This window comes from Patella vulgata, chromosome 7 (assembly GCF_932274485.2).
Source record: "Patella vulgata chromosome 7, xgPatVulg1.2, whole genome shotgun sequence".
NCBI classification, from domain to species: Eukaryota; Metazoa; Mollusca; class Gastropoda; family Patellidae; genus Patella; species Patella vulgata.
The window spans coordinates 50,962,673-50,978,540 of NC_065885.2; the positions used below are offsets into that span (position 1 = coordinate 50,962,673).

The 15,868-nt window shown below is 37.2% G+C and overlaps 1 protein-coding gene across 1 annotated transcript; it reads left to right on the plus strand.

Annotated features, from left to right (window-relative positions):
• The first annotated feature begins 10,061 nt into the window (after positions 1 to 10,061).
• LOC126828842 (triosephosphate isomerase) lies at positions 10,062 to 15,319 on the plus strand. Its single transcript, XM_050558853.2, has 6 exons — positions 10,062 to 10,249; positions 11,635 to 11,758; positions 12,155 to 12,239; positions 12,542 to 12,674; positions 13,195 to 13,368; positions 14,466 to 15,319. Exons 1-6 carry the CDS (start codon positions 10,135 to 10,137, stop codon positions 14,585 to 14,587), a joined length of 753 nt encoding a protein of 250 aa, XP_050414810.1. The 5' UTR covers positions 10,062 to 10,134; the 3' UTR covers positions 14,588 to 15,319.
• The last annotated feature ends 549 nt before the right edge of the window (positions 15,320 to 15,868 follow it).

Sequence of the window (15,868 nt, forward strand, 5' to 3'; positions counted from 1 at the left end):
GAAAAGCATTTTTTTTTTTATCAAACAACTGTTAAAGGGCAATATTGGTTTCAGTCATTATCACATATGTGATAGAACTGGTTAAACACGTTCCAAATTTAATTTTAACACACGGATTATTGTTACGATAGATGCGTAATAAAGATTACAAGAAACGGAAGTGACGAAAGCAAAGGGTAAACACGAGTTATCCTTCTATAAATAACTGACTGAAGTAAAGAGCTATAACAGATACACGGTTGATTTTAAGCTCACTGATAATTCCTTGATAAAAACATGTCATCGTAGCAATGATCTGTGTGTTAAAATTATTGGAATATATGCCAGTTCTATCACATATATGTGATAATGACTGACACCAATATTGCCCTTTAAGCATGAACGTAATATAAAATCTCAATTAAAATAGCAAAAGGACCTTTTCCCTTGAGGCTGTGCGAGGGGGGGGGGGTCGGGTGGAGATCTGCAAATATATAAGCAGGCTGCTGAATACGATGGACTATTTGGGTAATGTTATACTCTCTTATGAATGCCATCGTGGAATATTACGGTTATTCGGTTAAACGAGTTTAACATCGATTATTAAACCCAACACTAAAACATGAAGCAGCACCAGCGAAGAGTTATCACTTAAAACCCGCAACAAAATCAGATTATAAAGACATTTTAATGCCTGTAATCCAATTCTAATAATTTGGATAACCTTCGGGCTATATGGGTTTTGAAGTTTTGACGACATTCCATTCATAATTCGTGTTCACTTTAACTTTTACTTCAAATCCAAATATGGTTAAAGGGCTGAACGCTGTATCATTTTTATTCATTTGAAACCCGGTAACTCAACAAATATATTATGATATACCCCTTACATTCTGATACCGATCTTGGAACCACCAATTGGACTCACCAACAAAACAACAACATCTTTACAGTAATCATCCGATAAGCAAGACTTTCTTATCCGGTCACTTTTTTAAAGGGCAATTATTTAATTAACAGAAGAAAGAAATTATCCGTTTGAAAGGTAACGGTTATGTATGTATAACACTAATGTCATATCTGAAATTCTGATTAATAGAATCGAGAGACCATTTCATATTATGGGAGAAAGAGACACCGTGTGAATATTTAAGACTGTCATATCTGGGACCAGAAGACTGATATAAGCAGATTATCCCAAAGGTCTTTATATCCGTCGGTATGCAAAAGATGGTTTTTATTTCGCTATTAACCACGTCACAGACGTCTGGAGATCATTACATAGATATACCCTAAAGTCATTGAGGAATTTTTAAAACTTACTTGACTGATGTTTGGCCATTCCATCCGGGCTGATGTAGACGGTACTTGATATATTACAGATCTGACATATGATTTGCATAAAATTAATTCTAAACTCTGACTTGTAATTCCAGGTTTTCTTGTTCTATTATTTTCCCATGCATGCATTAATTTAGATAACCTTCATGTCGCCCATACCTATGTCTTGTCGGCGACTGTATGTCGAACATTACGGTGCTTGAGAATTGTTGCATGGCGATTAGACTGCTTCTAACCACTAGAGAATTAAGCTGTGTGCGCTTTCTATCCGCGGGCAAAAAGTAGAGGTTTTAATATAGGATGATGTGAGAGACTACAAGAGCTGTCACTGCCCTCTGTCGTCATATTGTCGTCAAGAAAGTATAACTTGAAGAATAAGACGGAGAGGCACTTACACTACACACTTTCCCACAATGTTGCTATAGTTGCTCAATGGCTTAAATTAGTTTGATCAGAATTTCGCAAAATAAAGAAAACCCCAAAACAAATAACAAGGATACATCTTCTCATTATCATAATGCTTCACATCGAATTTGAAAAAAAACAATACACGTGTTATACAAGGGTATTTCCCAAATAACCCAATGTGAATTAACAACCTAGGCAATATAAATCTAGAAGATGAGTACTGATACACATTTAAATCGAACTCATTCAAGATCTTTTCATCCTTAACATATTTGTTAAGTTTAACTTGTACCGGACAAAAATTGTAGCCCCTGGAAGATCTACAAACTTCATACTTATTTCAATTTTTTTTTAACCTAAAATGTAACTTTGGAACAAAATAAAATTTTCCCAAAACCCAAACCCCGTGGAATACATTGAAGTCACGAAAAATCAAACAACATATTTACATAATTTGAAAATGAAATTGTTGTTATAACCAATCCTTGCGGAAAACCTTTCTAAAATACAGATCGAAGATACTAGTCACATACAGATTCTGTTCTCTTTGTTTATATTTCCAGAAATATGATTAACTTCTAAACATAAAAAATTAGATCAAATAAATGTTATTTGAATTGCTTTCAAAGGTAATATAAAAAGTAAATGTTGTTTAAAAATGTTTTCTGTGTGATTGAGAGACTACATGTAGTTTTGTAATCTCACATATTTCTATAAAATACACTTCCAGCAGATTCTAATTAGAAAAGGCCTATAGTATTAGATAATATGGATTATTACCTGAAAACAAAGATCTAAATATCAAAGGCACATTGAAGGAGAATGAAACAGGGAGTACAGAGAAGTGGGAGTTGCTGTATAACAATGTTATCAAACAGTATATTTTATTGATATAAACCGAGTACATGGGAAAACGCAATGTTGAAAAACATGTTATAAATTCAGATACTAAGCCCGAAAATTCTACAACAACATAGCGTTTTTTATGAGTATCCGAAACTCGCCCATAAACATTGTTATTCTTTCACTCCTTTATTAGATAACATCTTTTTTTTACATGAACTATGTCATTCATCAGTCTTTTGGGAATAAATGTAAAATATGTGAACCGTTCTCGTCAATAGCCGATCATTTCGAGACCGCCCCTTTAAGAACAATTGGTGTGAAAAGTCACGGAGTCTATGATTTATTTTTATAACACAGGAGTACTGCCAAGTGCTAACCACATCTATTCAGTAATAATAGAAATTCCCTAATATAGGAATTATCGGGTGCTTTTTGTTTTAAAAAAAATCTGACAATAGACTTATATGAATGTCATTAACATGGTGATGATGTTATTCTTTCTCACATGTTGGCGTGTCGATATGACAGTAGTATTTTATTGTAAATAGATTAGGAATCGATTGAAATTATAGCTTTAGAGCCCATCTCTGTGTTTACCCTCCTCTTTCACTTGATGAAATCAGTAAATTTATGTATTACTATAATTGATAACCATGACGCTTTATGCAAGCAATTTAGCTGACAGAAGTCAATCACCATAATAAAGTATTCGCTGCTAGGAAAGAATAAAACAAATTTGCTAGAACAAAATAATCTATTTGTTATATCTTCATTATTAATTTATTGGATAATACAAAAGCTATTGTGTATGGTTTTATGTGCACCTAATGGTTTAGATTAAACGGTGATATTATATTATGGCAAGAGCGTCTTCTTTTATAGTGTCCAATGATTATCATCCATATTATAAATACATTCACTTTTAAATATCAACGGAATTCATAAAGCAAACGGTACGTATGAATGAAAAGAACTCCCCCGGGAACAACCATAGATCGAGTGCAATTAAAAAGAATAATCGTCTTTTCAGGAATCAAGTGGACCTTAAACAAGCTGGATCTAATATATGATACGCATGGTTTACAATCTAACGAGATATATATTTCATTCATCTTTATGGAAAATATGTTTAACATATGCCAATTATTCAAGACGATATCAATTACATAATACGAGCATTTAAATTAAATTTAATCCGTATATATATCATGTATAATGAATACTTCCTACATTATATTTGATCTGCGTGATTATTTAAAGTTTTTAATATACGCAGTGGTTAACAGGTGCTTTTAAGGCACCAAGGATTGGGGTTGGGCACTAGCGTTTCAGCCTACTCTTAATCGAATTCAAACTGCCAAGGATTCTTTTACATACACACTAACGAGTAGATAGGTGGATCTCTGCTTTTTGTCCCACGTGATCAACCAAGCAAAATTGTACTTGTTAGCCCAACAGGCGTTACCCCTAACTATTGCGAATCGAGCATGAAATATTTTGAGATTCATCTCAGCCCATGCCGGGATTTGAAATCGGGACATTCTAGTCGAGGATCAGTCAGCCGTAAAGAATTTGATGTACAGAATAGAGTAGGAAGATCGTGTCCGGAATTTCTAATCACTAGAATCTGTATAAAAATTCAGTCTAAGACATTCAGTTAAAGGACAATATTAGTCATTATCACATATGTGATAGAACTCGTTAAACAAGTTCCAAATATAATTTTAACACAGAGATCATTGCTACGATAATGCGTAATGAAGGTTTCTACAAAAGGAAGTGACGAACACAAAAGGAAAACACCGATCACATTGCGGGAGAATATTTTAATTCTTGATAGGCATACTGTATAGATGTGATCGGGTGTAACGTCCGACTTTTCTGAGAAAACATACACCAAGCAGTGAACTATAAGAGCAATTTTACTGTGGCCGCGCATTGCATTTCCGCTTACTCTTCATTGGATTCTAACTGCCATGTTGCGATCGTGAACGGTTGTTTGTCGAGGAGGCGAAAGAAGAGAACGTAGGAACGTTCTGGTTAGTGAGCCAGCGCCTTACTGAAACTGCTGTGTAGATGATGATTTTGTGTTATTATGTTTACCCACCTTGATTAGCTCGTACTGCATAAATATTTAATTCTATGGACAATTCTTCAGTTTTGATGTTAATACAGTATGTGTGGATTAAAACTGAACAAAAGGACAAGAGTTTAAAGTGGAAGACTTGTGAAGTTAGTGAAATTCATTATGCTAACATCTGATATACAATATAAATTTTTGTCAATGGTTCGGATCATTGATAATTCGCATAGCCATTGCATTTCGTGTTACTGCTTAATATGTTTTACATTTAGGTCGAGCAGATAGGAAGACTGAAATTCCCCTTTTTTGAATACCGGTGACGCGGTTTGACTTTGCTTAGTGTTCTATGCATGGGATTCGAGTGTAAATACATCAGTTTAATATGTATTGGGGGGGGGGGGGCTTGGCTCAAGTAAAACGCTGGCTTGCTTATGCTAACATCCCATTGTCGTGCGATACGTTACGATAGGTTTGTCCATATATGATAAAACCTGATAGGATCACCACGATTACTTCACGATTAAAACCACGAATCGTGATAGCATGAGCAGTAGGTCTCGGATTCGCTCCATGTGTTGGTGGCAAAATCCTCAGGATTTTGTAGTATGGTTTCTCCTTGTCTAAACGTTCGGATGTGACGAAAACCGAGGCCCCGTGTACACATTGGCGTACACATTCGAAATAAGAGTAGGCCGTAGTATCACTGTCCTAGCAAATTCCCCTTACTGTATGACGTTATGTCCGTCCTCATTAGCCTAGTCGGAGCAGAAAATTACGACCCTAAACCTTCAATAATTCGCTTGTACTCAGGGGTATTTAGCAGTGGAAACCAGAGAGAGAATAACCCAAGATGTTAAACAAGAAACCCTATACTCCTTGCCATGATCTATATAACGGCCACCGTGTGCCTATTTGCATACATTTTATAAACACCGACGAAAGATAAATAATTGTAAAAGGGAGTTGTACAGCAAACTGATGGACCGGATAAAGACAGTCTATTGCAATGCAGACTAGCGTTTATTTTGACGAGATTTGACATTCGCGTGGTATATATTTTCTGGTCTTAATTTTGGTTGGCTTAGGACACTACATACATTCTCTGTTTCCTCTGAATTATAGTTTTAGTCCCTGTGATTGGTCAAAAACCATTCTTGCCCAAGTCATGTAGCGTGTCTGTCCTTTGGGATGAAAAAATCCATGTTGGGTCTGGTGAACACACACTACGTGTATAGGCGTAGGAGCCGGTGTGGGGGGAGCATTTTCCGGGCAATGTATTTCCGTTTTTCGGGCACAAACATCAGAGAATGAGACCATATATCATAGAAATATAATTGCGTAACTGTAAAATGAAATTAGTCACGGTTTACGACTTGACTTCTTTAATACTTAAGACCTCGCGCAATAACATTGTTTGTGGAAAATTCGTTTTAGTTAATGATTGATTCTGAAAAATTCGGGTGGCCAAGAACATTTTCGGGCAAATAGCCTTACACCGCACCCCAACCCAATTGAGATTGTCCCCCTACGCCTATGAGTTATTGTTAGACCTTACTGTATTTTTAAATCCAAATACTGTATTGTAAATCCAAATACTGGTTGTAAGTGGTATAGAACCGACAAGATAACACGCCATTTAAAGACATTAACACTGTATTTGGACAAGATATCATGTCCGTTTAAGAAGATAACGCGTCATGTAGAGAAGTTAACATGGTATTTAAACAAGATAACATGTTAGTTTAAAGTAGCTAAGTCTCTAACTCAATATCATCCAAAGTCTTCGACATTGAAAACACGAATTATTTGTTTTAATTTAAATCAACATTGATGTTGGGATCTTACCTTGAAAAGATGTGCTTCCGATACCCAATATTTAAGACAAAATAAGCATTTTACCATTGGTGCACCATAATGCGTTTCAGCGCCATTTGTAACAAGGGACTCAAAGAACGGCGCTAGACATATTCTACAAATCATGTTGAACGGCTAAATCTATTTGTTAAGGCCAGCTCAATTTTTGTCAAGGTCGCTGAGATGTAAATAAGGTTAGGGCACGTGATTGTTGGCGAGATTGTAGATTAGGGTCAGGACAAACATTGGGGCTAGGTCCAGGGTTAGGTTTAGGGTTGTGTCAATTTCTAGGTCCCAAATATTAGCGATTTAGCTCCTTTAACATGATATGAGAAGATACAAGATAGCATAACACTCAAGAAGATGTGATATTTCTTGAGGAAGATATCATTTTAATTTGAGATAAGTTAACAAGGCACTCAGTTCACAAGACATCACGAAACATCTTAACATAAGACAGCTACGGCGTTCCATACGCAACTAAAACTCATCTGGTGTTCTTTACTTCTAATTCTGATGCCTCTATAATGCCTCAAATCTTTAATAAAATAATATGCTCACCTCGGTGCTGTAAGGACGTAGGACGAGGTGGGCGGAGGAGATTAATCTTCGATATTTTCCAAGCTCGGTTATCACTTATTAGGGGTAGTGTCTGTGGGACTAACAACGAAAATATAATGCCTCAAATCTTTAATAAACTAATATGCTCACCTCGGTGATCTAAGAACGTGGGACGGAGTGGGCGGAGGAGATTAATCTTCGATATTTTCCAAGCTCGGTTATCACTTATTAGGGGTAGTGTCGGTGCGGGACCAACAACGAAAGTGTGTCTAGCCATCGAGGTCACGTGTGTACAAATGGGAAATGCACATTAAAATAAGCCTTGGAAGCTTTTTAATAAGTATAGGCAGGGATGTCGCCTACCCTGCCCTCATAAATGCAAAAACAAAAGAAACTCGAAATGGTTGGTAACGCTCGAATCCGATGAGATTTCCTAACAAGGTAAATGGGAGGGAGCGGGGGTGGCTATGTACCCTCTCTTCCGAAAATGTGCCATCGAATATTGTGCCCCCTTTTTCTGCTGCCCTTCCCTTGTTCCAACTAACTCCGTTTTTCATTGATGATGTAAGCGCCCCATACAAGATCAATCAGACCATGATTTATACGGATGACTTCCAGAATAGATTTCACAGACGGATTAATATTTCCATAATATTCAGAATCAACTAATTTGTTTATCTAAATGAATTTAGGAAAATTGCAACACGGGCGACGGGGACGTTTTTGCTGGTTAGCATACTCAGGGCCAATACGCAAACCGTCACAACGAATGACATTTAATCTTGTACCAGTAACTTCCTTGGCCTGGCTTAAAGTGTATTTTGATCGTCTTCTCGTTCTTGGGGTTGTCAGTCTACTTCCAATTCTACCGCCCTACCCCTACCCTAATTAGGGAACAGAATCGGATGAAACTTGGCAGGTACCCTTTGTAAGGAATACCAGTCCCTTTTGATGCTTGTTTTTCTTTACTCACAGGTCGTTTAGTTCTTGATAGCAGCTAACTATGTTCATGTTCAGATCTTTACAACTTAATCATAATCATAATCACTTAACCAAGTGTCAATGTATGGTATGTCATGACATACGTCAAATCGCTTCTACCATGTGCCACAGAACTGAAATTTTCACGATCCTACCCCCTCCACCCTAAAGTGCCCTAACTTTGGTCTGCCTACCCTCGGAGGCCCTATCACGCCCTTAGCTTATTGTTGAACTTAGTCATGACTTTACACCAAGTTTTATTCTGTCCTAAATTCTCTGTCATTGAAATTGGTATCTCCGCTCATTATTGAACGTAAGCCAGGAATCTTAATCGGCTCACTGTTGTCGGCCTCCAATAGGCCTACCCGTTATCTTTCCGTCATTTTGGGAATGACGATCTGCAGTTCACTGCATATCTGACAAACAGGCGATATTGTATCAATCTGTGTCTCAACATTTGAATCATTTTCTTAAATAAATTCGCGACGCGCTTCTGTAGGTTTGGCCATCTTGGCTCCATTTTCGAGGTTGGTGAACGAAATCGGACACGCCCACGACACTGCGTCCACAGTGGGCTGAGAGCGACCCCTTTCGTCATGCCTGCTACGCTGCTTCCGTAGTGGACAGTGGTCGACCAGAGCGTCTAAATGAAATTTAGTTGATGCTTGATGAATGCGATCGTATTAGATCTGAGGCGGACTCGACCACTCGTAATCCCCAAATCTCCAATGGGATTTCCCATCATTTTGACCCAGGAGAACCAGTTAATTACCAAAATGAAAAAATGTGTCGAAAATGACATCAGCTGCCTCCAAAACATATATTTTGACACCAAATGTGGTAATTCTGTAAAATTCGAATTTTCCCGCCAAAACTGGCCGCCATCTGGAATTATTTCCCAGTATCGACCACTCGTAATCCCCAAATCTCCAATGGGATTTCCAATTATTTTGACCCAGGGGAACCAGTTAATTACCAAAATGAAAAAATGTGTCGAAAATGACATCAGCTGCCTCCAAAACATATATTTTGACACCAAATGTGGTAATTTTGTAAAATTCGAATTTTTCCGCCAAAACTGGCCGCCATCTGGAATTATTTCCCAGTATTGACTCTGCGGTATAACTAATCACCAACATGTGTATGGGAATGGATCCAGCTACCTCGAAAGGATATTTTGATACCAAACTCAATCATTTTATGGTAAGTGGATAAAAACTGGCATTTTCCAGTCAAAACTGGCGGCCATTTTGGATTTTTGCCAATTTGACCCATTTGGGCACGGATTTCGGACTGGGACTTTTTTTTGGTCATAATATACGTCTAGACCGACCATAAAACGTGGTCGGCATTTCTATTGCAGCATCTGCCCGAAATGGTGCGAAATTGAGTTAAAATGCCTGGACTAAGACCGACGTAACTGTTTTGATGATGAGTTCAATTCCTTTCCTAGTTTCGTATTGACAGTATTATATTTGTTTTGTAATATGTATCAAAGACAGCTTCAGTATACAAATGTTAGTATTGTCAGTGATTGTGATTTATGATTAAGGGGAGATAATGTCCCATACAAAATATTTCCTTTTCCTTTTGTTTGACACCCAAACCACTTTACTTTTTAATATCAGGCGTAAAATCGTTTCATAAACCCTTTCCATTAATAATATATGCAGAAGCGGGGCGCGGAGGCACCAGTCTACACCCCACCCCACCCACTCCAACAAAAAAATGAAAATTTACAAAAAGAAACCTGACAGAAAATGCCAAATCCGCGAAGATATGGACCCCATTCGAGAGGCCCCCGAATCTGAGAAAATGGGGCCTTTGACTTCAGGAGAAGTCCAGTGGAGAGGTCCTGTGTTCTTCGATGGTATATTTTGGGACGAATTTTCTAGGAACCGGGCCAATCGTAGTCCTTAATAGGGTTCTGAGACCGACCATTTTTCCGTTATCAACTGAAGAGTACAGAATGCGGATAAACATTCGACCTTGGCCTTGACTTACATTTCAAGGTCATAATCTTAATCGGAGTTCATAGAGCGATTAACAAGAGAGTTGAACAGAAGCCGAAGGTGTTTAAGATGGCAAATGATCGTAGATTTTTCGTTGGTGGCAATTGGAAATTAAATGGCGATAGACAGAGTATCGATGGTATCATTCAGTTTCTTAATGCCGGGCCTCTTGACGAAAATACAGGTATAATTTCACGCATGGATTTTCGATAATGAACGAACTGCGCTAACATGATAATGCACCCACTCTGACAATGACATAATGCACCTACCCAGACAATGACAGAACACATCCACCCTGACAATGACATAATGCACCCACCCTGACATAGCGCAACCAACCTTACAATGAAATGTAATGCACCCACCCTGACAATGAAATGGAATGAGGCACCCACTATGACAATGACATAACTCACCCACCCTAACATAACACAACCACATTGACAATGACAACACACCCACTCAGACAATGACATAATGCACCCACTCGGACAATGACATAACGCACCCATACTGACAAGAAATAGCCACTGATCTGAGGTACTTGAATTCAGGTTTTATCATTCGTTGTATCAAGATTTATGAGAATATATTCATGTATATAGTTATATGTTTTGCATTTTTCAAATCCTGGTAGTTGTTCCGATTGATCGACATCTTCTCATATTCGAAATATCGTTCTAATGGTTTGTTATATTACAATATCGTGGTGTTGTGATCATATAAAATGTTCTTCGGGATGTCATGGGGTTGTTGGTTCTTTAGATACCCATGTAACAATATACCTGGTCCGACCTTGACCTTTGACCATGACAAAACAGGGCCTAAAACCTTCAGTAAGTCCTTCTGGTTTTCTTGATACCCATATTTACAGTATTTTGTATAGCGCGGCACTAGTGCACCTGCGGATTAGTGGAACCCACTCCTGACAGCAACCGAATATGTTTAATTCAAATTCCAACCATCATGGAATCTTTTATGTGATGTCAATGGTCACCCGCTGGATGCTAGCTGCAGCACTACAGGAACACCCATGTACCTGTTCCTGTACTGTGGACAAGGGGAAACCAGACAGTAACCCCAGGAAATCCAAGTTATTAGGTGCCATGAGTGCCGGATTTAGATGAAGAGACTTAGAGAGGCCCATATAGGCTATTCCACTTATTATGTAGGCCCTGTCCCTCCCAAATTCCCCCCCCCCCCCCCAACCCAATGGCAAGAGGAATGGTATTCTAAACACAGTTGATCAAGCCGAGGACGATGACGGATGGTTAACACACACTACAGTACAGTACAGTAGTATGGAGCTTGGTTGAGGTCTGGCCCACTCTTACTTGGTTGGACAATGTCTCTTAAACATGTGGATGTGATGTGTTTCTCAGTCTTAAAATTTACCTTGCAAACTGTTTTTGTTTATTAATCTGTATTAACATCCCAAAACTAAGACAGACTTTCAACTTAATAAATGATAATGGTTATCTTTTCCGCTCAGATCAGAATGAGACCATTTGCAAGTGCCCAACTTATTTCCTATTTAATATTAAAATTTGTATTTTTTCCTTTTAGAGGTAGTTGTTTCACCACCAGCCATATATTTAGATTATGTGAAAAGTAAACTTGGTGCCAGTGTAGCCACATCTGCCCAGAACTGTTACAAACTGGCAAAAGGAGCATTTACAGGTGAAAATAGGTGGGTAACAAATGGGCAAATGGTCTAACATGTGTCCTTTTGATTTTAAGGTCTGTCATTGTGTCACTTGGTGTGGTTTCAAGGTATGTGACAAGGGTTTGGGTCGCCAGTCCAACCTTGTTGGTTTTCTATCAGTCCTTCAATTTCATCCCACTGCCAATGACCCTCACACACCACTGAATTATTGAAGTAAATTTGGTTTGATACAAATGGAATGCAGAAAGTGAAAGTAGAGTGAAAAATTGATAATCTAGATTTTGTTTTATTATACATTGTGTGGGGGATACCTATAGAGTTTATGGATTTTGTTGACATTGTATTTGTATAATTGGAATTATTTTCTTGTTGAAAGTTCTGGCACCTTTTTAATGAGAAGGCCTTATTTTCTATTAACAGTGCTGCAATGGCAAAAGATGTTGGAGCTACATGGGTGATTCTTGGACACTCTGAGAGACGCCACGTTTTTGGAGAAACTGACGAGGTATGTTTGTTTATATAATGAAACATTAAGGATCGGCTTGGATAGGAAGTGATTATGGTGTAATTGTGTACTGTAAAATAAATACATGCAACTTGAAAGCATAATTTAATGTGTTATTACATGCCAATCACAACAACTACAATTTTAATATACATTTCTGGTTTCAGACAGATACCAGCCCTCCACAAATATTAGCTGAACTTTAGGCTATAAAAAGATGGGTTAAGCCACACCAATTTGAATTTTTGCTTGAAGTTTGCTCTGGCACAAAGTGAATGTTTTTGAATAATTTTATTTTCCAGCTCATTGGTGAAAAAGTGAAACATGTCCTCAGTGAAGGTTTAGGAGTTATTGCATGCATCGGTGAAAAGTTAGAAGAACGAGAAGCTAACCAAACAAATAATGTTGTATTTCAACAAACTAAAGCTATTGCAGGTAATACAAGCTTACTAATCAAAATTGTATGATCAGATATATATAATAAACATACACTTTAAAAACTTAATAAGTGGTCTTGATGGCACCAATCTAAGTAAACTTCAGTTCAACAAACTGATATAGTGTGATCAGAATCGTGACAAAATCATATATTTTGGATATCTGGACTGATCAAGACAGTGTTACTTATATTTCCATGGTGGACTGGAGACCAGTTTAATAGGCACTGGGTAATTAAATACATTAAATTAACATTTGTGAATATTGACTACCCAGGTTCCTTGAAGAATATTAAATAAGTGATATATTTCATACCAATATATCTCTCGACTGCCTCAAATTGCCAGAGGAATAGCTCTCCGTTTTATAGGTCTGTATAGTAATTCTAGGGGGCGTCACAGCTAATCATGTGGCACAGTCTGTTTGGGGCAGTTTAAAGATTAGTTTGTGCGGTCCAAAGGGTTAGGTTATTTTACAAGAATGTACAGTACTGACAATGGGTACTATTTTATTACAGCTAACATTAGTGATTGGAGTAGAGTAGTATTAGCCTATGAACCAGTATGGGCAATAGGTACTGGTAAAACAGCATCACCAGATCAAGCTCAGCAAGTACATAAAGACTTACGTGAATGGTTAGCTCAAAATGTATCTCCAGAAGTAGCACGGACTACTAGAATAATATATGGAGGTAAATATTATATACATGTATATTAAACCAGTCAGAACATTTCACTGTAAACACAAACAGTTTTACAACCATCACAGTTCTATTGAATACAATTACTGTTTTTTACTGAGCAATGTTTCGATTAGGCTCCTCTATGACAAAGTTAGGTCCCTTGTATACTATTGGTTAAAATCCCCTGGCCATTGGAAATCAGAATTTGCCTATCTTCATTAGCCTGGTTGTGTCGAGTGGATGTTATAGAGAAGCCTAGTGGAAACGTCGCTCTGTAATTGTATTCTATAGAATTGTGACCAGTGTATTTCCAATTCAATTACAAAATGCCATTATGAAATGAAATGGGGTTTAATGTCCTACTGTTCTGCTCCTTACCTGGCTAATGAAGACCAGAATACACCATACAGTGTGCTCTTATATGGAATTCTAACTGCCAAGGGATCTTTTACGTGCACACCAATGTTTACACAGGACCTTGGTTTTTCGTACCATCCGAATGACTATATGTTGTTCCGTGCCAGGCCCTCTGTTCTATACCACTGACAAGGAGGAACCACGCCAGAATATCAGGATGAACTTTATCATTCCAATGCAGGGATCGAACACCCGACCTCCAGGTTAATGAGCTAACGTCTCACCCGCCTGGCCACCGTGGCTTCCCAAAATGCAATTAAGATAATTTCAGTCAAGTTCATACATACAAAGAAAAACTATAAATATAAGGTTTATATTTCAATAAGGAATAATATTTGCATGCGGATGAGGACTGTATGACAAGTCATTTCGATCCCTTCAATTCGCCCCCTTGTATATTTTGCACACTCCACTATAAATATAGTGGTGCCAGGTTACACACATATACTCCTATCTGCATAAAATTGATGTGCAATTCTAAATTTCAGTCAAGTTGGGGTGACAATATTATATACTCCCACATAAAATGTGCACATTATATAAATAATGGCATGTTAGTCTCATAGTGCAAGATTAAACCCCCATTCGTCATCATCTTTTAGTAGGTATAAAATTGTATTGGTTGTCAAACTTACTGTCTGTAATTTAAGTGGTGGATGGTTTGATATCAGTTTATGTCTTTATTTCAGGATCTGTTAGTGCTGGAAATTGTCGTGAATTGGCAACAAAGGGTGATGTGGATGGTTTCTTGGTTGGCGGTGCATCTCTTAAACCAGATTTCGTACAGATCGTTAATGCAAGAAAAGTATAATACACTCTATTATAGTGCTATTTGATATATGTACAGTGCTTTTAGATTCATCTTGTAAACCTTGGCTCAACCTTTTAGTATTCAGTAATCCAATGCTGGTATTAAAACTCCTTTTATTCATTCAAAAACATGACCATTTACTGTCTTCAATGTTAATCCACCCGAGTTAACAGTAATTCTTGGCATTCAGGTTTAGTAGGTGTTTCAAGTTTTTCATTGTAAGCATCTACCCTTTTTTCAAAATTTTGGGACTTAATTATAAAAATTGACAGGGGTTTTTTTTTGCAAATAATAATAAGCCAAAACATGATGAATATATATTGTTGAGATTAATAAACACCTGCTTCGATATATTGTGGTTAGATTTGGGGAAGGTTGAATGATGGGGTGGAAATTGACTTTTTGCCAAGACGCCACTTTAATACAGCCGACCCACTTCTACCAGCAGCGGTTGAAATGTATAAAAGTAATTGACATAATTTATTTGTTGTTAATATGTAGTCTATTACCAGTATGGTAAATACAAAATTAAATTACCCAATGTAGTAGAATGCCCAAAGTAACGTTAATCTAAAATGTTGTGCCATAACTTGTCAATATAATTATTGATAATTTTATGTATACTGTATTGTCCTAGGATTGTTATGTATAAATAAAAACAACAATACATCTAGTAAACTCACTCAATGTAACTTACAAAAAAAGTAATAAAAAGTTGTGAATTCAAAACAATACTTTGTTAATAAATGAATGTACAGTTGTGCAAAGAGTTATGCTTCGGATTCAAAACTGGGATTGACAGAACCCATTTCATTATCCCTCCTTAATGTCATTTGGCGAGGATTAATTAGCAACATGCCTACTAAATTGGTCACCTGTATATCAACCGACATTAGTAAGAATGATTCAAGAAACATAGCTACCAAATTTGAAAATATCGAAATTTGCTTGAAATATTATCCCCCCACCTCCCGCAAGCAAATGGTCCAAATCCATCAAGCAGTTTTGAAGAACTAGATAATGCAAAAATATCGAAATCCAGTAAAATGTTACACTTGATAGTTCGAATTGTCCAATTCTTTCCTGCAATCGGCCATTAAAAAGACTAGAGGACGAGTGCTAACTTGAACTATCTTGGGAATCAACTCTTAATTGTTCTAGGCCAACATTTGTACCTTGTCAAATATATTACAAGATTTATTTTGAAATATGAGCTTGGAGGATTGACAAATGTCGGACTACACCCCAGAAAATTATGTGATTTTTCTTATTGAATTTTAA